The sequence below is a fragment of the Dicentrarchus labrax genome, unplaced genomic scaffold (genome assembly GCF_905237075.1).
Source record: "Dicentrarchus labrax unplaced genomic scaffold, dlabrax2021, whole genome shotgun sequence".
Lineage (NCBI taxonomy): Eukaryota > Metazoa > Chordata > Actinopteri > Moronidae > Dicentrarchus > Dicentrarchus labrax.
This window is the reverse complement of record NW_026136722.1, coordinates 25,711,620-25,735,017: the sequence shown is the minus strand read 5'-3', so window position 1 is coordinate 25,735,017 and position 23,398 is coordinate 25,711,620. Positions and strand designations below refer to the sequence as shown.

General features: G+C 38.4%; 1 protein-coding gene across 2 annotated transcripts in view; it reads left to right on the top strand.

Moving 5' to 3' along the window:
- LOC127356981 (deleted in malignant brain tumors 1 protein) overlaps positions 1-23,398 on the top strand; it is a 106,196-nt gene that overhangs the window by 25,264 nt on the left and 57,534 nt on the right. For both annotated transcript variants that reach the window (XM_051389095.1, XM_051389096.1), the window contains one exon: positions 235-295. In XM_051389095.1, the coding sequence (XP_051245055.1) occupies positions 235-295 (61 nt within the window). The remainder of the gene's footprint in view (positions 1-234; positions 296-23,398) is intronic.

Sequence of the window (23,398 nt, the reverse complement as noted above, 5' to 3'; positions counted from 1 at the left end):
TTGGCACTCCCGTTAATGGTTAGAACCAGGAAACAATGGGTAAGGACACTCAATAAGGGAAAATGTTGTTTGGTCTACCACAAATGCAACCACAGTCTAAAGAGAATCAAGTCTATTTCTTTTGTTGGGAGTACAGTCATTTGTTCCTTTCTGAATAACTTCTACACAATATTTCTGACAAAACTGTTGAAAATTTTACAAACTAAATGTATGTTCTGTGTGTTCTGTCTGTAGGCATACCGATCAGATTATCTGGGTCTACTCTGTGCTCTGGAAGAGTTGAAATCTATTACAATGATACCTGGGGAACAGTCTGTGAGGACAACTGGGACTTAAATGATGCTAAGGTTGTGTGCAGAGAGTTGGGTTGTGGGGCAGCACAGCGTGCAGCTCAAAATGTGTCCTCTGGCAAAGGATCCGGCCAAACTTGGCTTAATAAAGTGAATTGTTTTGGAAACGAAAGATCTCTAACTCAGTGTCGGCACGGAGGATTTCGGACACACGACTGTACCCACAGTGAGGGCGCTGGTGTCGTCTGTTTACGTGAGAAATATTTTTGATCACTTTTCTCTTCTACTTATAACTATTGCCATTTGTGTGGTTTTGTTCTGGTCTATTGTGAGGTTAGTGGAAAAGGTTTTATTTTTCACGTTGCATTTTCATAAAAAATAAAATCTTTAAGTGTCATGAATAGGGGATCCAGACACTGGAATATTTTCACTCTTGTAAACTGCGTGTGTGTCAGCAACTTGGTATCTAAATGTTGCTAGGTGCTTTTAAAAAAATAAAAATTCTCTTAAGGGGCCTTAAAAGCATAAATAGGGTCAAGAGATTGCTCATTTCAGTTCCCTGATCAGTGCCGATACTGTCTGGAGGCATTTGGTAGAAAGTCATAGATTAGTCAAACAGCATAACTTTTCATACAGCATATGCATAAAAAGCCTGAAAACAGACATGATGATGAGAGTGGTGTCCAGCTTGCGTCTGTTAAGAACAGAGCCTGGAAGCATGTGGCCAGCCTAGCTTAGCACAAAGACTGGAAAAGGGGGGCAATGCTACCCAGGCTTTGTCCAAAGTTGAAACACTTCTACCAGCACCTCTCAAGCTCACATATTTAACACGTACAAAACAATTCCAAGACGTAACTAACATTTTATTATTGTGCTTTTTTTTAGCGAGCCTCCCAAAGCCCAGCATCTCAATGGATCATGTTGGTGAGGTCACCTGGGGTCAGAATGCTGTCATCACTTGTTTGATCTCACCTCCCACTCAACAACGTATACATGGAACATTTATTCTAAACCAGACCTCGGGTTCATTAAGAAAGGAGCAAATGTCAAATAACTCTGCTTCCTTCAGAATCAATAAAGTGGACTTTGTTGACGAGGGATCGTACCAGTGTCAGTATCAGACACAGGTTTCAAGTCAAGATTTAATCTCGCCTGTGAGTGCCTCTGTCAGACTCGCTGTTACTGGTAAGAAAATTAATTTATAATAAATAAAATAAGACACAACACAGGAAACGCATATGAGCACCACAACTTCTCGCTAAAAGGCTGCAGTTGAAGGTTAGCCAAGTGGCAAAGGAAAAGACAGTCAGTCATATGCATTGTGAAATATGTGATAGGAACACAAACTACAAACTGAAAAATGAAAAACGATTTATAATTTAAGTTTTATAATAATATCGATAATTCTTAATTATGACAACACCACAATAAAAAGAAGGCTTAGGTGTCGCCAACAATTGAGAGCGTCTGTAAATTACTCAGAAGCTAAGGGTGTAGATACAGGATTCATGAAAGCTCGCAGATCCTCACTGCCTGCCATACATGCATGAAACCCTTACAGTCTTTTATTTCAGTTTGCCTAATGAATGATGCAAAGTGTGTGTGAGCAGGCGGGGCAGTAGAGGGCTCTCTCCATTTACTCTATTTGTGACTCTGTGTAGTTCACAGTACATTGTCTCAATTGACATCCCCAATATTGTGAATTCTGATGGTCATCAAATAAAATGCAGTATCACATGGCCATTAACATATTATCTAGATATATCTTACAAAATGGGTCATAGCATTTGGACAGTACTTCTATTGGACGCTAGAACAATAACTGATACATCAGATGGCATTTGTGTATGTAACTAATGTAGGCTACAGAACTGATTCCACCTCTTCTGTACAAGCTGATTGTCCTCCATACCTGACACTTACATCACATGGCCCTTAACACCCAACAGCAACAACATACTGTAGATAGTTAAAGGTCCAGTGGGAGGGATTTAGTGGTATCTAGCAGTGTAGTATATTCCATTTCCACTAATAGAACCTGCTAAATGTTATACTCTGGACCTTTAATAACTATAAGACTGTTACGAACAGCAAGCCAGTTACTTTGTCTCTCCTTATGTTGCAGCTAATCAAAACTTACCAGTAAATTTCACCATATTTCACATTCACTCAGCCACTTGAAGCATTACTGACATTATCCATGAATGAACCCATTTTCATTCTGAACCATTTTACTGTACATTTATCAGTTTACCAACATGAAAGCTTGTTGTGGCATTTTCATCCCTCCCTCCCCTTACAGCTGAGCCAGAATTAGTTGATGAGTGCAGAGTGCCATCGACAGGTCAAACTGTGTATAGCAAGTGAGCTAGACATTGGGTAATTCAGTGGTTTTATTTTAACTGTGACCAGGGAACTCTCATATGTCGTCGTCATATGAGAACAGTTCCTTCAGTCTAAAGGCCTTTGTACACTGGTGGTGTTTCAAACTGCAAAATATTTTTTAGATCTATAGAGATTTTTCTGAGCTGTCGCACTACGAATAAGGGCTTCAACTAATCACACACACACTAATCCCATTGTTTTTCCTCCCTTATTTCTCTTTTCACACCTACATGCATAGACACGGTCTTCAGTGCCCCACCCGTTTACATAACTTGCCATTTTCCCTTTTATACTTACGCAGTCTTGGGCTCTGCCATTTTGGTTCAGCTCTTTAGGTTCAGGACTTTCCATGATACAGCTCATTCATCTACTCCATGGCACTTCCTCTTTACACCAGCCAAAGCATGATGAAACTATGGATACTTTTAAGGATAAACTGTTAAGTATTTCTCTTTCCTAGTTCCTTTTTGGCCGCTGGTCTCCTCAGTAGCTGCTGGGATCCTGCTGCTGCTCCTGCTGGTCTTGGTGGTGGTCTGTTTGGTCCTCAGGAGAAGGCGACGATCAAAGCAGCCTGGAGGCGCCGTCCAAACTCAATGTCTGTGCTCACCAGGACTCACATGACATGACATTATAAGACTAGTTGTTGTTTGTTTTTAATATTTTAAAGACACACTTATCTAAATGTTGTTGTTATTTTAGTGTGCAAAGAATTATGTGATTGTTTTCAGACACATTTTTCATGTCAAATTTCTTCTGATGCTTGTGTTTCAGTGGCGGTCAGGAACAATTATGAAGAGGACAATGAGGAGAGTGAGGAGGAGGAGGGGGACTATGTTAATGTTGAGCCAGTGGACACCAACCAGATACAGACTGGACAAGCAGAAGGAGACGAAGACGAAGATGGTGATGATCATGATTATGAGGAAGCACAGATTGAAGATGATTATTTAGTGGCTGTAGAGGTTTCTGTTAATATGGAACACAACGGAGAGGAACAAGTAGATGAAGAAGAAACCAGTGATGATGACAATGACTATGAGAATGTAACCCAGCCATTTACTGAACAAGAAGTGGACATTTATGGAGGAAATGAGGATATTTATCAAAACCTTTAGGTTTCCACTTGTCACAGTGTCACACTGATTATCGTGGATAAAACTATTACTCAACTATTGACCCACTGCCAACATTTTAAATTAACAATATTATCAATTAGTGTGTGGGAACTCAAACCTAGACTTTCATTTTCTGTCTGAAACCACAAACATCTTTGTTTTTCCCAGGTTACAGAATATGTAGAAAATGAATAAATGAAGGAAAAGGAGGAGGGTTACTTATTTCTGTAAAAGACTACATAAAGTGTCAACATAGAGATATAAATGATTGGAGTCAAAAATAGAATGTTTAGCACTGTAACTGTATCACCTCAAATATAATGTATTGACATTTATCAACCTCTGTCTGCGGATGTTACTTTTCATACCTATTAATATAATTTTAAAGGAATTAAAGGGTTATAGGAAGGCAGTGATAGCTTTAGGGGATTTTAATGTGAATTGGGGAGATAAGAAAAACAGAAGAAAAACAAATTAATGGCCTATGTGGTTTTCTCAGATGATAAATTGACCAAACCAAATTGATCTTGTATTTTTCAATCAACGAGAGAGGATCATTAATTCTTCTAATTATATTACAGGGATTTTACATCCTAATTAAGAAAAGGTTCACTTTTAGACAAGACAGACACAAGAGTTATTGAAGAAAGAATACCAAAGAAAGGTTTAGCCAAATTGGATACTGGACTGAAGGATTCAGCTTGGGATAGTTCAGCTAGCATCGAAGAAATTGATGTGTTTTGTAGGACTTGTATTGTGTTAATATTGCTATGGACAAATTAATCAAGAAATAATGACACAAAAAGGCAATCCTATTTGGAAGACAGAACATATCTCGACCTTGATGAAGAAAAGAGACTTAAAAGAGACTCTGCTTAAAAAGGCATTGAAATCTGACCTTAATACCAATGTTAGTCTATTCAAAGACCACTGCAACAGTGTAGTAAATTAACTTAGGAAGGCTAAAGCCAACTTTTTTATCTAACTGTGGAAGCACATTAAAAACCTCTCTTGAAAGGAAAATAAATGTCAGAAGTGTTATAAAATTAAGATTAATAATATACTGACACAGTGTAAATATTAAATTGTAGTCTTTTAAAGGTTCAATATATTCAATATTCAAATCTATGTAGACAATACAGTCATCTCATTTATGTTCATGCTATATTAAAACAGTAAGCTTCATCGTTACTAACACAGGCTATGGACAACATAGCAGAATGAATGACTTATTCATGCTTGACATTGAATTTCTTCAAAACAGTTGGTATGATTTTTGTCCATTAGACGAGGCAATTCCCCTCCTCCTGAAATCATTGTAAACGGACAGGGTACAGGGTTACAGGATAGTCCGCATGTCAAATATTTGGGTGTGATTGTTGATAGCAGTCTAACTTTCAATACACAGTAACATCTCAAAAACAAGGTATAACCTTGCTCATTTTAGATTTATAAGCACCGTACCCAACACAATTAGACATTTTGGTCATAAAAATGTAATCTTTCTTTCTTTTTATAATTTGTAGAAGTGTACGTTATGATTTGTCATGTGGCTGATCTTGGCTGATGTTGCTTTTGTGTCTTGTAAGCCCATATGGGTTGATCACCATAGAATGGTGTAGGACACTAAAAAATAAATAAAACCAATCCATTAATCAATATAAGAAATAAAATGAGTACAGATGCAGCAAACTGTACACCCATGCAAATGTTATGGTACATTTTGCATAATGTAGTGCAACCTAATCTTAGACAAATAGTACATTATTATTAAGCACTTCAGAGTCTGAATAAGCAAGCTTTGAAAATCATGGATAAAAAAACAGCACCATCAGTTTGTAACACCATGTAGACCTGGCTCATTAAAAAGATGAAAGTTAAAAAGAGCTTCCTGTAGAGGGGGCTGTTACGTTAAATTTTGTTAAAAACAACTCTGCTTCTAAGTTAGACAGCCGGGATAGAATTCTTAAGTAGCACTGTGTCTAGTACTTTTCAAAAAATTCAATGTAGTGTGAAGCATAGATGAAGGACAATCAGGTCTGTAGTGACTGAGTGAGACACTGTGGCCAGCATTCGTACTGCATCTTTGGTTGGTAAATTCTTGTTCTGATTATTCATGTCTCTGTGTTCTCTGTGTTGGGATTGCTGATAATGTGCTCCCTAGTGGGAATTTAGTGTTGTTTTTCTGTTGTTAATTTCAGGATGACTTATTCTTGGTGTAATATATTTTATCTATCTATTTTGCTTTGTCTCTCTGTTCTATTTCCAGCCTGACCATATATATATGTATATATATGGGCTTTTTGCCTTTATTACATAAGATAGCTGAAGATTGACAGGAAAGGGAGAGAGACAGTGTGGATGGCACACAGTCACGGTTTGCTGCAGCAAGGACTCAGCCTTGGTACATGGGGTGTCAGCTCTTCCAGGTAAGCTACCAAGGCGCCTCGGTTTCTTTGTTTTGTGATGGTACCGGGAGCTTTCAGGGCTTCTGGTTTAGTTTCTTTAAGGTTAAGGTTTATGCTAGAGATAAGAGACAGTGATTCTCCGGCCTTATCCGGGCTAGTTTTGGCAGCTTCTCTTCTTTTCATTCATTTTAGCCAGTCCATCAACCCTTTGTTATTTTGGTTGCTTTAAGTAGTTTTTGACATTTTGTTTAGTTTTTTTGTGGTCTTTTTTCATTGTTTAAAAATAAATGTATTTATTGTTTGGCAACTCCTGACTGTGTGATTATTTTATTATTGGAATCTTACTCTGTTAGCTACAGGGTAGCCAAAACACTGAGTACAGTATACTTGAGTAAATGTACTTAGTTCCACCACTGGCCGCCATTCCAAAAGAGTAACAATTACAAATACAGACACAACTGACATTAGCTACATATTCATGTAGTATACATGGTATAGCTGTGTTACTGATTACACTGTGTAATCAGGTCTGCAGGTTGGAGAAAGTGGGTAAGCTATGAACTGGATCAGGTTTATAAGGTGATATATATATTTTGTAGTATAGTATAACCAAAATCACTATTAATAGCAAGTGAATGGAAGTGTGAAGAATTTTGCCTAGAAGAGGCTGGTATCACCCACTCTTGGGCGAAATTAAATAGGCCAGCATATATAAACCCAAGCATTTATTAAAGAGATAATAAAGGCAAAACAGATTAAAACACACAATTTGTACTCTAGCTAAAAAATAACTAAGCTAAGGAAAAAGGTTAGCTATTAAATGCTAACATTAAACACAGTAATGATTCTGAATGTGTTGGAACAACCAGCATGGAGACTGAACATTTGCTGTACCTTGGTCTTCCCCTGCAGAGTCCTGGTCGGAGCCGCTTGTCTCTTCGTCAGAGGAGCATTCACTCGGTTGCTTTTTCTAAGTTCTGTTCTGTTCAGTTGAACTATGCTTATACTCTAGAACAGTTCTGTTGAGTTTTTATTCTATTTGTCAATTATGCTTGGTTTTGTTAACCATCTTAAATTTTGCAAATACTTTGGGTGAATGGAACCTCTATTGTCCCTTTACCTGCTCTCCACATTTTTTTTGCTTAACCTGGACCTTCATGGAAAGAGATGCCATGTCAATGAATGATCATTTTCCCAGGTGAACTGACTCTGTGGCTTTTAAAAAACACTAATGTTTGACAAAAACACTGATTGATGTGAATTGCTACAGCCTAGGGTGGAGATTTCACATCATTAAACACCGCTGACCCACAAAGAAAAACAGTGATTACAGGTTTATGAGCGTCTGGCTCACAGTTCATGCAAAATAACCGAGACCACACAGACAATTAAAGTGTTTAAACCAGAAATAAATGTTATTGTCCAATATTCACACTAACAAAGTATACAAGATATATGTGTACATCATTGTTATCAGTGGTGTAGTGAGTGTGTGTGTGGATATGGGTGAAAAGGTAAAGGATTACTCAAACAAAGACAGCAACAAACCCAGGAACTGCTGGATGGAAGGGGAGAGAGACAAAAAACTGATCAACTTCTTATAAAGCCTAGTAATCAGGAAGGAACCAGGTGTAACCCATCTAATGACCACCCCTCCACTCTGTCTCCTGTGAAGAGCAAAAAGGGAAAAAGACACAGACCATCAGAGGTTGTAATAATATATTTTTAAAACAATTTGTTAAAGCACTTTTCAGGCTTAAGCACCAAATGCTTTCCAGATTCAAAGAAATAAAGAACGAAAATTTGCACCCCATGAACGAAAACTTAAGAACACAATAAAAGTGCAAAGATATGCATATAGAAGAGAAAAATAAACTGATGATACTAAAACAAGCTCAATAAAAATACAGTTTGTGATTACATAAAACACCATACAATAATGGAAAGGTCAAACATTGTTAAATGAATGTTATTGTGTAAAGGTGGGTCTTCTGACTATTTTTTGCATAAGTGACCATTTGTGTTTGATTGTGTGTTACATCTGCCATACCAGAGTTCATGGAGCAGCACATACCTGTGTAATCAGTGTTTACAATTGTGTTGTCACAATACAGACATTTTTTTGTTTGAACACCAAGTTTAATATCATCATTGAAGTTGAAGCTATTTTCATCCACCATCCACCACTCTGATGCTGAATTCACTTGAACTGAAGTTCTATACTAGTGCCAAACAAACTGCAGTCATATGTTTAAAGTAAAATTCTCTGAAAGCACAAAATGCCAACTATGGAATATCTTTGTGAGCATAGAGGTGACATAGTGAACTTGTTAATCTACAACAAATAGAATATTTCCTAGTTGCTTTGAATGTTGCTTGTGCTGCTGCACTCTATAATTAAACTACTGAGTACTTGGAGTTAGTAGAAAAACCAGCAGAAAGGAGGAAGTGTTTCAGGAAGAACAGCAGTGTGAAGTGTCTCTGTACACCACAGCTTTTAGTTGAGTTTTATCCTCTGCTCTGCCACTGAACACTCATACAGAGCATCCTTTCTGTCTCAGCCATGGGGAGCACACAACACAGAAACTTCTGTTTGATCACAGGCGACAAGCATTTTCTGGAATTGAAATGTCTTCATTGTTTTTATATACAGATAGTACAGGAAGGAGGACTTTCAGAATCAGTGCTCAGTTTAAAAATCCTCACAGTTCTCATTTCATTGAATTCAATTAGGAAGCTAAATCACAAAGAGGATGTCTTATATTTCAGCCTGTTTCAGCTTATATAATGAGACATGGTATTTTTTCTCCCCTGTAGTCTCTCTTCTCTTGACCGTATCTCCACCTGCTGCAGGTCAGTGCATTCTCCTGGGTTAAATACTTGCTGTTCTTCATTTATACTGTAAATATTGAAACACTGTATGTTACTGCCTTTTCTTTTCATAGACAGTCAGATCAGAATATCTGGGTCTACTCAGTGCTCTGGAAGAGTTGAAATCTATTACAGTGATACCTGGGGAACAGTCTGTGATGACTACTAGGACTTAAATGATGCTAAGGTGGTGTGCAGTGAGTTGGGCTGTGGTACGGCTCTGAGCGCCCCTCAGTCAGCCAGTCAGTAAACATTTGATCTACTGTTTTACATTTGTATCATCCAGTCATTGTGGTCATGTGTGTCAGTTTCACCAGAAAACAATGGGTAACCACACTCTGCAGCAGAATGTCTAAAACGGAAAACGTTGACCACAAATGCAACCACAGTCTAAAGAGAAACATTGTTTGACTATTGCTAACACACTCATGATACCTAGCACAGTCTATAATTTCTACTCTTCATACAAAAGAATGCTCTGTGTCTAATATTACTCAACTACGAGGAAACTGCTGGGGCTGCATTCACAGACCATATGATAATACTCTGTGAGCTCATAATAAGTTCATAAGAATCCCTCAGCATGTTCTGAGCTTGTGATGCAGCTTTGGCATCTCAGCTGGTTTTTGTGCAGGCCAAGAGGTGAGGCAGAGAGTTGCAGAGAGGAGCTGGTGTTAAATGACGGCAGCCAAAAATGAGAGAGGTCCTGGGGTCACTCCTGGTTTTATCTTATGTGTAAAGAGGGCAGTCTGAATGGCGTAAAACTGTACCACTCCCATTCCAACTTCTGTATCTAAATTATTTTCTTTGGTCCAATTTCTTTCCCAAAGATTTAAAGGTTTATTGTACTAAGGCTTACATGTTTAAAACTGCTAAAAAGAATGGTTGCTGAAAGGAGACATAGCATCTGTTATTAATACATATATCAATTTATCAGAAGTTAATAGACAGTGCTTAACCTAAGTTTGGGCTAAATGTGGCAAATGTTAATCATGTACCACGGCTGAGTCCTTGCTGCAGCGTAACACTGTAATAAAATACAGTGAAACACTAATAAAACACACATTTCAAAGGTAACCTACACAGGCCTATTTCTTTCCATCTGCATCAACAGTCTTAAAATGAACAGTTAGAAGAAATGTGGATTTCTGTCAGTGAGAAAGAAACAAGCAACTGATATAGCTTAGTATATCACTGTATATTATCTCTTTACTGTCTGTGTACTTGTGATGTAAATCTCTTTCAACAGATCCAGCAATTTATATCTTCAGAAATGTTATCCTGTCTTTGATTCTGGTGTCGGTGACCATTTTCCTTTATTTCTGTTGCAAGGTACTGTGTACATAGTTGTTCCTGAGAGGTTTGGCTAAAATCCAGAATGCAGTCTGTGCATATTTAACTGGAACAGAGGAAAGATACAACCAATTAAATGTGCATGCTGTCATGTCTCTGCAGGCCACCAGAGGGCAGAAGTTGAGCAAACAGGACATGACTGAGGTGGAGTGTCATGTTGTAACAGCTGGAGGGGGCCCTGCTGAGGAGGAAGGAGCCCAGCAGTAGGACCCCAATGATGCCACACCCAGACAGATTTCTTTGCTGCCACACCATTTATCAGTTCAGTCAGGAATTGTATATTTTCATATTGCAGAAGAGAAGAGTGCTTGTATCAGAGATTAAAATATAAAAAGATAACTACTACCAACTCTAAAATCATTGGCTGAATAAAACCATAAGTCGGTTTAAGAATAATGCAGACATGCTGAGCACACTGCTGCTTATATGTACTGATGTAGGTTATTGTTTATGTGTGTCCTTGCTGAAATGTACAGAGTACAGGTACTACTCGGAAAATTAGAATATCGTGTAAAAGTTGTTTTATTCAGGCAATTCAACATAAAAGGTGAAACCAATACATTCTATAGACTCATTACATGCAAAGTGAGATATCTCAAGCATTTCTTTGTTGTAATTTTGCTGATTATGATTTACAGCTTATTAAAACCTCAAAACCAAAAACTCAGAAAATTAGAATACTGTGAAAAGCTTCAGTATTGTAGGCTCAAAGTGTCACACACTAATCAGGTAAGTAATCCAAAACACCTGCAAAAGGGTCCTGAGCCTTTAAAAAGTCTGTTTGGTGTGTCTTGTTTGGTTTAGAAGAATTCACAATCATGGGGAAGACTGCTGATCTCACAGTTGTGCAGAAAACCATCATTGACTCCCTGCACAAGGTGGGTAAGACACAAAAAGTGATAGCAAAAGAATCTGGGTGTTCTCAGAGTGCTGTCTCAAAGCACATTAATGGACAGTTAAGTGGAAGGCAGAAGTGTGGAAGAAAACGGTGTACAAGCCAGAGGGATGACCGCAGCCTGGAGAAGATGGTCAGGAAAGGGCCATTCAAAAGTGTGGGGGAACTTCATAAGGAGTGGACTCTGGAGTTGCTGCTTCAAGAGAAACGACACGCAGGCGGATGCTGGACATGGGCTTCAAATGTCGAATTCCTGTTGTCAAGCCGCTCCTCACGAGCAGCAAGGCCAGAGGCGCCTTAGCTGGGCTAGAGAGAAGACACTGTTGGCCAGCTGTCCAAAGTCCTCTTTTCTGATGAGAGCAAGTTTTGCATCTCATTTGGCAACAAAGGTCCCAGAGTCTGGAGGAAGACCGGAGAGGCGGAAAATGGAAGATGCATGAAGTCCAGTGTTAAGTGTCCCCAGTCTGTGATGACTTGGGGATCCATATCAGCTGCTGGTGTTGGTCCTCTGTGCTTTAACAAGTCCAGCATAAACGCAGCTGTCTACATTTTAGAGCACTTCATGCTTGCTTCAGTGGACCAGCTTTATGGTCTTGGCACCTGCCCACACTGCCAAAAGTACAAAATCCTGGTTCAACAACCATGGGATTACGGTGCTTGACTGGCCCTCAAACTCACCTGACCTGAACCCCATAGAAAATCTGTGGGGCATTGCCAAGAGAAAGCTGAACGGGAAGAGACCAAACAATAAAGAAAAGCTCAAGGCCGCGATTGAAGCATGTTGGTCTTCCATAACACCTGAGATATGCCACAAGATGGTAGCATCCATGCCACGCCAGATTAAGGCAGTCATTCGTGCAAAAGGGGCCCAAACCAAGTACTAAGTACAGATGTAAGATTTTACATTCAGAGGCCTGACATTTTTATATTTAAAATCCTTTTTTTTTATTGATTTCAAGCAGTATTCTAATTTTCTGAGTTTTCGAATTTTAGGTTTTCTGAAGCTGCAAGTCCTAATCAGCAAAATCAAAACAAATAAAAGCTTGAAATATATTGATTTGCATATTATTTGTCTATATAATATGTAAATTTCACCTTTAAAGTTGAGTTACAGAAATACATGCACTTTTTCAGGATATTCTAATTTTCCGAGTAGTACCTGTATATATGACAGTCCATGAAAATGCCATAACCAAGATGTTGTTGTCCCTAACCTTAACCAAACCTCCCACAGTGGTGTAATATCAGAAAACAGTTGTATCTATGCTAATGAGCTGTTTAAATGTTACAAAATCTGAAGGCTGACTATCCAAATTAAGTGTTGCAGTTTTGTTCCTTTTTAACAATATTATTATTAATATTTTGTGTTTTCACTTAGTTCGCGGGAAGCATTTTAAAGATTTTATTTTGCTTATACTCTGCTTAATAAAACAGAATGCATAATGAATCTTTCACACATTTTTTCTTGTGACAGTAACTGTGTTCAGTCTATAAACTCGTTGTGTTTAAGTCAAAACTCTAAAGCCAAGTCACTGTAAAGTACAAATTATTCTTCAGGATGTCTCTGACTTTCTGTATTTATGTTTATGCAGGGCACATGGTTATCTTAAGAGGACTGACACATATTTGTGTTACACTGTGTGTTACACTGTGTGTTACATCTGCATACCAGAGTTTGTGAAGCAGCACATACCTGTGTAATCAGGGGTGCTTACAATAGTGTTGTCACAATACCAACATTTTCACTTTGATACTGTCACAGCCTGGCTTGAGATTAGCACAAAGAGGGGGAGAGGACTTTTTCACTAAATATTTATTTAACACCATATAAGTGAAATAATGATAATATAAAGTTTGTCAATCAGTACATCAGTAGTGTCAGGCGTGTTTGTGTTAGTCACAGAGAAGTGTTATGAACAAAGAAAATGAACACCAAGAAAACACTAACCCAAACAACAAACTATATGCCAAGGAAGAGAGAGAGAAACTGACTGACTCCTCCAGCGTATATAGCCGAGTTTTGATGTTTTGATGCAGATACAGTATGTTGTTGCAAAATCAGGAGGAGTGTACAAAATACGTTTAAAATATGAATCTTAAATATTTAATTTTAATTTCATGCATATCAGTGAAAATGACTAAACTATGGTTATATTTATTGGGTCAAATGTTATGGATCTGCCACACACAATGCGCATGTAATATTGTTCCAAAACCACAAAAGACCTTTTCCACTTAAACATTATTCCAGCAACCCAGTCACATTCACATTGGCCAATGTGTGACTTTTTGACTGGCTGTTCTGTCCGACACTGTCAAGCCACAGTAGTTCGAAGTTACAAGTAGATATCAGCCCTATGCTATTTAACTATTTAACTGTTTAACAAGCACTCACATAAGACCCTAAACAACTTCAGCTTCATAAAATGTTGCTGGGTGACATTGTATTAAGCTAAATTGTAATAGTGCTAGTTGAAAATGGTCAACTTGAACATAAATTAAGTTTTACAGCTAGGTTCAGAAACAAAGACCACGCCTTGCACTGATCTCATTTCTGCTCAAAACGTACTTAAGCACACCTCATCCGTTGACGCCCGTCTTGACTCAGTTTCCACATGATTGGCGTCAGACATGGAACACAAATACCTCGAACAACGGAGAACGAGCTCATCCTCAACACTTCAGACAGCGACATGTTTGAAGACGAATGAGAAACTCACTAAATCTCTGAGTCCTCTTCTTCTGGGCTTTCCCACCGATCCTCCATATATGTACTGTATATTAATTGGGTGGGTCAAGAGTAGCACCCATAGCGGCTGGACCCTGAGATGGAGAGAAAACAGAGGGTAGGTTAGTGCCAGACAGAGTGAGAGGCCAGGCAACCCCCCCACCCCCCCACCCCCCCCAAGCCGAGGAACAGGCTACAGAGACTCATAGACTGACTGAACCAGTGTTTTTATTTATTTATTTATTTTATGTTTTTTATGCTCATAATGGTGCCTGACTGACCATGTATGATGAAAATTTCAGTGTAGCAGTTACTTCCCTCCTGCAGACTCTTATGCTAAACAAATACAATGAAAAAAGATCACATGAACAGTTCCTGTTTAACAATTAACCATGCTAAATATACCCACTGAATATATCGCTTCCTCTTTTCAAGAAAAATGCCCATCATCTGTCTCTTACTTTCTTATGTGAATTTATTATTCATTTTTCCAGGTTGACTGTCTTTAATAAGCTCCATCTTCTTTGCAGTACGTATAAAAAATCCAAAGTATATAATAAATCGCTATAGAGATTTAAGAGAGATTTTATAGATTTAGAATAATTGTTTTTTCAGAATGTGAGTTTGAAGCAACAAGTGGCCCTGTGGTTTTTTAAGTGCGAGAGTGTCGCAAACATTGATGTCGGGTGTTAAATGCTATAGACTACAATTTCCTTTTCAAGAGCTCACCTCGGCAGAAGTTTTGTCTCCTCTGTCATTGCAGTATTGAACAAACTGCCTCACTGACTATGTTGTGTATGACTGTATTCACTGGAACTCTATGTAATGTCTTTATCTGTGTGATATAACTCTAGGTACTTTCCTGACATCTCAATGTATCTTTTCAAAGGAGCTTCGTATATTTCTTGTGTGTACATATGTGCATGTACAGTATGCCGTATTTTCTGGGGACTTTATTGTGCATTTTTACTATGCAGTATGCAGCCAATAGATTCTCTTAAATGTTACACACCAGACCTTTTAAAAATAGAATATGTAACATTTCCACAGTAAAATGTCTATAAACACTAGACCTATGTTATATATGTTGTTGAGTTGTGTACTTACATTATCTCACATTTCCAACAATGTTCCAACTCATTTTCTTCAGGCAACTGCGTTTCACCGGTCGCCTCTCAATGTTATCACATTCCCTTTGCACATGTGTCAGCGTTGTGGTTGTCTGGTTGTCTCATAAATTGACTTCTTTTCCAGTTCATGGCAACATTTTCCTCTTGATTGTTTTTAATTACATATTTTAACTGGATGAAAGATTTTAGTCCAGGACGTCTTTTGTCTGCCAATCAGCATCAAACTGTGATTTTTAAGGTGGAACTGCTTTATTCATTATCTTTATTAGTTTCAGTCACTGGGTCAGTTTGTTTTGAAGAGGAGGAGACCTCTGTGGATAAATGGGCTTACGGTAAAAACCTCCTGAACCATGAACACTGCCGGGAGAAGCTGACTGCAATGACGGCAATGGTGGTGAAGACTCCCATGATCCCATGCTACTTTGCAACGTCAAACTTCGTCTTTTGTTTTTGTACTGATGTGAGAGACATCAGAGTGGCAGAAATTACTTATTGTATGTTCAATATGCCACAAATGTATGATGTAACTATTTAGGCAATGATTTTTTTTTTTGGTATATTTATGTCATGGTCACGGCTATACTCCGACATTTTCCCTTGTGTTTCTGCTTCCTGTCTTATGTTCTCCCATCTGTCTCTGTGTCTGTGTGTTGTGGGCCTGGTTGTCCATCCTGGCTCCGAGCTTTGCTCCTCTTCACACCTTTTCATAAATTTAACACAATTCACTTTGAGGATCATCAATGACCAGCCAGCCTCTCTCCTCCACCATCATCATCAACCTCTGCTGCTGTATTAATTTAGTAATAAAGTGTTCCTGTTTTTAATTGTGTATTAACTGAAGCAGTATTCAGGGGGTTAAAGGTACAGTGTGTAACATTTAGGAGGATCTATTGGTAGAAATGGAATATCATATTCATAACTATGTTTTAAAAAGTTGAATATAAGAATTGTTAGATTTTTAATACATTGGAATTAGTCATTTTTATCTACAAATGCTGCAAGTCCCCTTCCATGGAGTCCTGCCATGCTGAACCTCCATATTTCTACAGTAGCCCAGAACGGACAAACCCTGGCTCTAGATGGCCCTAGCCGTTTGCGTTTTCGCGTGACTTGTGCCATTGTAGGTCCTCTCTCATGCTTGGAAGGAAAGGGTGAAGCAATCTCCAACCGCACCACAAAATGCAACTAAATCCTTCACACAAGTAGTGAGAATTTTTGGTTCGTATTTTTCAGCACATGAACTGTCAGGTGTCCCCTTTAGACAGGTATTTGTAAGATATCTGCAACAACAGTTTTCAGTTGAATATCTGCCATTGGGGCTCTTAAAAGTTATCATCCACCAACTAGCATATTTTCACTCTGAATTTTCTTTGCCAAACAAACTGCAGTCATATGTTTAAAGTAAAATTCTCTGAAAGCACAAAATGCCAACTATGGAATATCTTTGTGAGCATAGAGGTGACATAGTGAACTTGTTAATCTACAACAAATAGAATATTTCCTAGTTGCTTTGAATGTTGCTTGTGCTGCTGCACTCTATAATTAAACTACTGAGTACTTGGAGTTAGTAGAAAAACCAGCAGAAAGGAGGAAGTGTTTCAGCAAGAACAGCAGTGTGAAGTGTCTCTGTACACCACAGCTTTTAGTTGAGTTTTATCCTCTGCTCTGCCACTGAACACTCATACAGAGCATCCTTTCTGTCTCAGCCATGGGGAGCACACAACACAGAAACTTCTGTTTGATCACAGGTGAGAAGCATTTTCTGGAATTGAAATGTCTTCATTGTTTTTATATACAGATAGTACAGGAAGGAGGACTTTCAGAATCAGTGCTCAGTTTAAAAATCCTCACAGTTCTCATTTCATTGAATTCAATTAGGAAGCTAAATCACAAAGAGGGTGTCTTATATTTCAGCCTGTTTCAGTTTATATAATGAGACATGGTATTTTTTCTCCCCTATAGTCTCTCTTCTCTTGACCGTATCTCCACCTGCTGCAGGTCAGTGCATTCTCCTGGGTTGCTGTTCTTCATTTATGCTCTATATCAATATTTAATATTATATACTGTATGTTACTGTAGGCAGGCAGATCAGATTGGCTGGGTCTGGGTCTACTCGGTGCTCTGGAAGAGTTGAAATCTATTACAATGATACCTGGGGAACAGTCTGTGATGACAGCTGGGACTTAATTGATGCTCAGGTGGTGTGCAGAGAGTTGGGCTGTGGTACGTCGCTGGATACCAGTCACATTAGTGAAGGAACTGGTCAAATCTGGCTTGATAATCTGGACTGTTCAGGAAATGAAAGGTCTCTAAGTGAGTGTCAGCATGGAGGATTTGGGATAAACAACTGTGGACACAATGAGGACGCTGGTGTGGTCTGTTCGGGTAAGACGACATTTGGATCATTTACAGAATATCAAATTCATGTAAACATTTGATCTCCTGTTTTACATTTCTATCATCCAGTCATTGTGGCTTATGATATGTGTCAGTTGGCACTGCAGTTAAGTGTTAGTGTGACCAGGAAACAACGGGTAACCACATTCTGCAGCAGAATGTCTAAAAGGGAAAATGTTGTTTGGTCTACCACAAATGTAACCACAGTCTAAAGAGAATCAAGTCTATTATGGATTACTATGGATCTCTCTCTCTCTCTGTATGAATGTTTCTGTTCGATGGACTTTCCCATCACTGAGTGAATGTGTGTGAAAGGGTGAATGTGGCACGTAGTAAAAACATAAAAGCGCTTTGAGTGGTCGGAAGACTAGAAAGGCGCTATACAAGTACAGGTCCATTTACCATATACCATTTACCATTCCTTTCTGAATAACTTCTACACAATATTTCTGACAAACTAAATGTATGTTTTGTGTGTTCTGTCTGTAGGCATACCGATCAGATTATCTGGGTCTACTCTGTGCTCTGGAAGAGTTGAAATCTATTACAATGATACCTGGGGAACAGTCTGTGAGGACAACTGGGACTTAAATGATGCTAAGGTTGTGTGCAGAGAGTTGGGTTGTGGGGCAGCACAGCGTGCAGCTCAAAATGTGTCCTCTGGCAAAGGATCCGGCCAAACTTGGCTTAATAAAGTGAATTGTTTTGGAAACGAAAGATCTCTAACTCAGTGTCGGCACGAAGGATTTCAGACACACGACTGTACCCACAGTGAGGGCGCTGGTGTCGTCTGTTTACGTGAGAAATATTTTCAATCATTTTTCTCTTCTACATACAACCATTGCCATCTGTGTGGTTTTGTTCTGGTCTATTGTGAGGTTAGTGGAAAAGGTATTATTTTTCAAGCTGCTATCGTCTCATCAGTGTGCATCTAAATCTCCCTTTTAATTTCAAAATCTTTTCAATGAGTGTCATGTAAAGAGGATCCAGACACTGGAATATTTTCACTTTTGTAAACTGTGTGTATTACCAAATATGTGGCAGTTCTTCGCCTCTAAGCCACGAGTTCCCTGAGACATATCAGCAACTTGGTATCTAAATGTCCTGAGGTGCTTTTTTAAAATAAAAAGTAACTTAAATGGCCATAAAAGCATGAAAAGGGTTATTTAAAGGGTTTGGTTCCCTGATCAGTGCCGATACTGTCTGGAGGCATTTGGTAGAAAGTCATAGATTAGTCAGACAGCATAACTTTTCATACAGCATATGCATAAAAAGCCTGAAAACAGACATGATGATGAGAGTGGTGTCTATCTCGTGTCTGTGTGTTAAGAACAGAGTCTGTGAGCATGTGCCTAGCCTAGCTTAGCTCAAAGACTGGAAAAGGGGGACAAAGTTAGCCTGGCTCTCGTTGAAAACACTCCCACCAGCACCTCTTAAGCTCACATATTTACAAAGCAAGCCTAAGATGCATTTAACATTTTATCATTGTGCTTCTCTTTTAGCAAGCCTCCCAAAGCCCAGCATCTCAGTGGATCATGTTGGTGAGGTTACCTGGGGTCAGGATGCTGTCATCAATTGCTTGATCTCACCTCCCACTCAACAACGTATAAGTGGAACATTCATTCTAAACCAGACCTCAGGTTCAGTAAGAGAGAAGCAAACGTCAAATAACACTGCTACCTTCAGAATCAGTAAAGTGGACTTTGTTGACGAGGGATCGTACCAGTGTCGGTATCAAACGCAGGTTTCAAGTCAAGACTTCTTCTCGCCTCTGAGTGACTCTGTCAGACTCTCTGTTACTGGTAAGAAAATTGAATTAAGAAATAAAATAAGACACAACATAGGAAACATAAAAGCACCACAACTTCTCGCCTGTAAGGTTTTATGTCTGCTAAGGGACACCATGCAGTAGCAGGAGTTTAACTGTTGTTTACCTTAGTTCGCAGTAGTATTGCTTAAAGATTATTAGAAAATGTCACATTTGAAAGAATTCACTGATAATCATTATGTAATTACTTTAGTCCCTCAAAAGCAACAGGTCTGTTGAGTTCAGATTATGTTTCACTGCAGTTGCATTCTGAGGGCTGGTTACGCACCTGGCCTTTAGGGGGTGCTGTTCGTTAGGGAGGGAAGTAGTGTTGAGGAGGAGAGGAAGAAGGTGTGCGTCGTGAGGTAAATAAGGATGGAGGACTTTGCTTGGGTGTGTCCTGTTTCCTACCAATAGTGTATTAATGTCTGCCACAGTATCTTTTTCAGTGAATTCAGTGAACATGGAATAGTAAAATAACAAACGGAAAAAACTTTTTTACCAAACTTATGGATACAGTTTCTAGTCATCATTTCCACTGACATTAGCATCAGCTCCACTGGTCTAAGCCTAATCACGTCATCTTTCCTCCCTTATATTTCTTTCCACGCCTACATGCATACGCCACATGTTCTAAAGTCTTTTTTCTCTATTCCAGTTCCTTTGTTACCATTGGTCTCCTCAGTAGCTGCTGGGATCCTGCTGCTGCTCCTGCTGGTCTTGGTGGTGGTCTGTCTGGTCCTCAGGAGAAGGCGACGATCAAAGCAGCCTCGAGGCCTCATCCAAACTCAATGTCTGTGCTCACCAGGACACACATGACATTATAAGACTAATTATTGCTGTTTGTTTTTTATATTTTCACACACACACTTATCTTAATGTTTGTTTTTTGAGTGTGCAAAGAATGATGTGATTTTTAGATTTAAGTTTTTTTTTTTCTGATGCTTGTGTTTCAGTAATGGTCAGGAACAATCATGAAGACAACAATGAGGAGGGTGAGGAGGGGGACTATGCGAATGTTGAGCCAGTGGACACCAACAGAACACAGAGAAGGCAAGCAGGAGGAGAGGAAGACGACAACAGGAAGGAATATGAAGAAGAGTTTTCTGTTAATATGGAACACAACAGAGAGGAACAAGTAGATGAAGAAGAAAGTGATGATGAAAATGACTATGTGAATGTAACCCAGCCATTTATAGAACAAAAAGTGGACATTTATGGAGGAAACGAGGATATTTATCAAAACCTTTAGGTTTCCAAGTGTCACATTGATTATCATGGATAAAACCCTTACTCAGCTATTGACCCAATGCCAGCATTTTAAATGAATGGTATTAACAATTAGTCCGTTTGCAACGGATCCATTTGAAGAATTTCAACCTGGGGACAGAACTCAGAGGCTGCATCTCATCATTTAAGATAAACTGTGAACTCAAACATGGTCTTTCATTGCCTGTCTAAAACCACAAAAAAAAATAAAAAAATTGTTTTCCCAGGTAACAGAATATGTAGAAAATAAATGAATAAAGGAAAAGGAGTAGGGTTACTTATCTATTTTAGTATAAATGGACCAACTAGAATAACTATAATCTAATTATAATATCAATAATATAGTGACATAGGGTGAAAATTAATTATAAATATAAATATAATTGTGAAGTCTTTTAAAATTTAGTACAAGATTTAGCCAAGGCATTTGGGAGTAGATAAATTGAAATCACTTGGACATCGACACTATACAACAATTAAAAGAAAAACCTCACCATTTTTAGAATGTTTTAAGGTTAAATATATTTAAAATTCAAATCTATGCAGATAACACAGTCATTTCTGTTCATGCTATTTCAAAACAGCAAGTTGCATCTTTACTATCACGGGCTATGGACAAAATAGCAGAATGAATATTCATGCTTGAGACTGAATTTGTCCAAAATGGTAAATATATATTTTTTTTCATTAGAGAAAGCAATTCCCTTCCTCCTGAAATTATTGCAAATGGAAAGGGTACAAGTGTACAGGATGTTCAGCCTGTCAAATATTTAGGTGTGATTGTTGATAACAGTCTAACCTTCAAAACACAATAACATCTCAAAAACAAGGTATAGCCTTTCTCATTTTATATTGATAAGAAATCAAATGTAGAGATGCAACAAAACTGTACATGCACACAGTGATATTGTCATATTGCATACTGTATTACAACCTGTTCTCAGACAAATAGTATATTAATGCAACCACTTCCAAACCTAACTGGCATCATTATTGTTATATAGTTAAGAAGTATAACTTGTTGACCTTTGAAGCGTATGCCTTATGAAGTTGACCTATGTCCAATGTTTTTTTATTATACAAGGTCATGCACAAATTGTGTACTGTACATTTACTGTATATCATCACATCTTTATTATTGTGATTTATTGTATTCAGGGTTAAGCCAAAAAACTCAGTTTTAACTCTGTTAGTACAAAACACAGCTGCTAGAAAGAAAAAAACAAAGCTTGACAAGCAGCTGTGGCTAGTTAGTGCTGCTATGCTTTGATTAGCCAGCCATTGTTTTACGGGAGAGGTTTGAAAATGACCTCACCATAGAAAAACATTGTAAACCAGGAATATGTGGCCTTAATTCGATTTTTATCAAATTAAGGCCACTATTTATAAAAAAATATTAATGTATAGCTTCTGTAAATAATTTGATGGCATAATATATAACAATAAAAAGTAAGCTATGCAGGCATTTAAAAGAGTATTGTGCTTCCTTAATTGACAAAAATGGAAACATATCTGTAACAAATAAAGCTGGTTGAGAGCAAATGATCTGGAATAGGACTATATGATACATGTGTTGCTTTGGTGCTGCAGTTCTGTACTCTATGGTTTATAGATTCTGAGTTTTAACCCCCTGTAGTTTCAGTTGAAAATAAAACACCAGAAGGAGAAAGAGGAAGTGTTCCAGGAAGGACTAGCAATGTGAAGTGTTTCTGTGCACAATGGCTTTTAGTTCAGTTTGTCATACGTATGCATCATACATATGTGCTATCACTGATAAATGATACAGAGCGTCCTTGCATCCTTTGAGTCAGCCATGGGGAGCATAAAACAGAGAATCCTCGGCTGTCTGACCCTGGGTAAGACACATTGTTTTCAAATGTTTTCTTGTTTTTTTTACAAGACAGAGGTGTTTGAAACTCGGTTTTCACTGTAAAGAGCTGTCAGTTAATTTTATTACAATAGGAATCAAAATCTTTTATTTCTGCATTATTCAGCTTACTAAATGTAATGAGACTTTTTTTCTCTCTCTTGTAGTGTCTCTGCTCTTGATCTCTTATTCACCAGCTGCAGGTCAGTCCATTCTGCTGTGTCATGTATACAATCTTTTTTAGTTTGAAGCAAAATATTATTTGTTACGTCTCCTTGTACTTGATAGGTGGTCAGATCAGACTGGCTGGGTCTGGCTCAGCTCGGTGCTCTGGAAGAGTTGAAGTCTATTACAATGATACCTGGGGAACAGTCTGTGATGATGACTGGGACTTAAATGATGTTAAGGTGGTGTGCAGAGAGTTGGGCTGTGGTATGGCTCTGAGTGCCCCTCCATATGCCCACTTTGGTGAAGGAACTGGACAAATCTGGCTTGATGATGTGGACTGTTCAGGAGTTGAAAGTTTTATTACTGTGTGTCAGCATGGACGTTTTGGCCAACATGAATGTTCACACAGTGAGGATGCTGGCGTGATCTGTTCAGGTGAGAAAACTTGTGGTAAAGTAGTATGAATAAATGTATCCTTTTCTGTATATTTTAACAGCCTTGTCATTGTGGCTTGTGATGCTAGAGCTGTTCAGATGAGCTGGCAACCACAGCCTGCAGCATGCTTAGAGCAAAATACCAAGTGTGAAATGTTGCTTATTATGATGTAGATTAAATTAGAATGTAAGTACTTCGAGGTGAGTAAATTAATCAGAACTGTTGCCATATGTGTCTTACAAACGTTTCTGTCATTACCAATTAAAACAAAACAAACTAC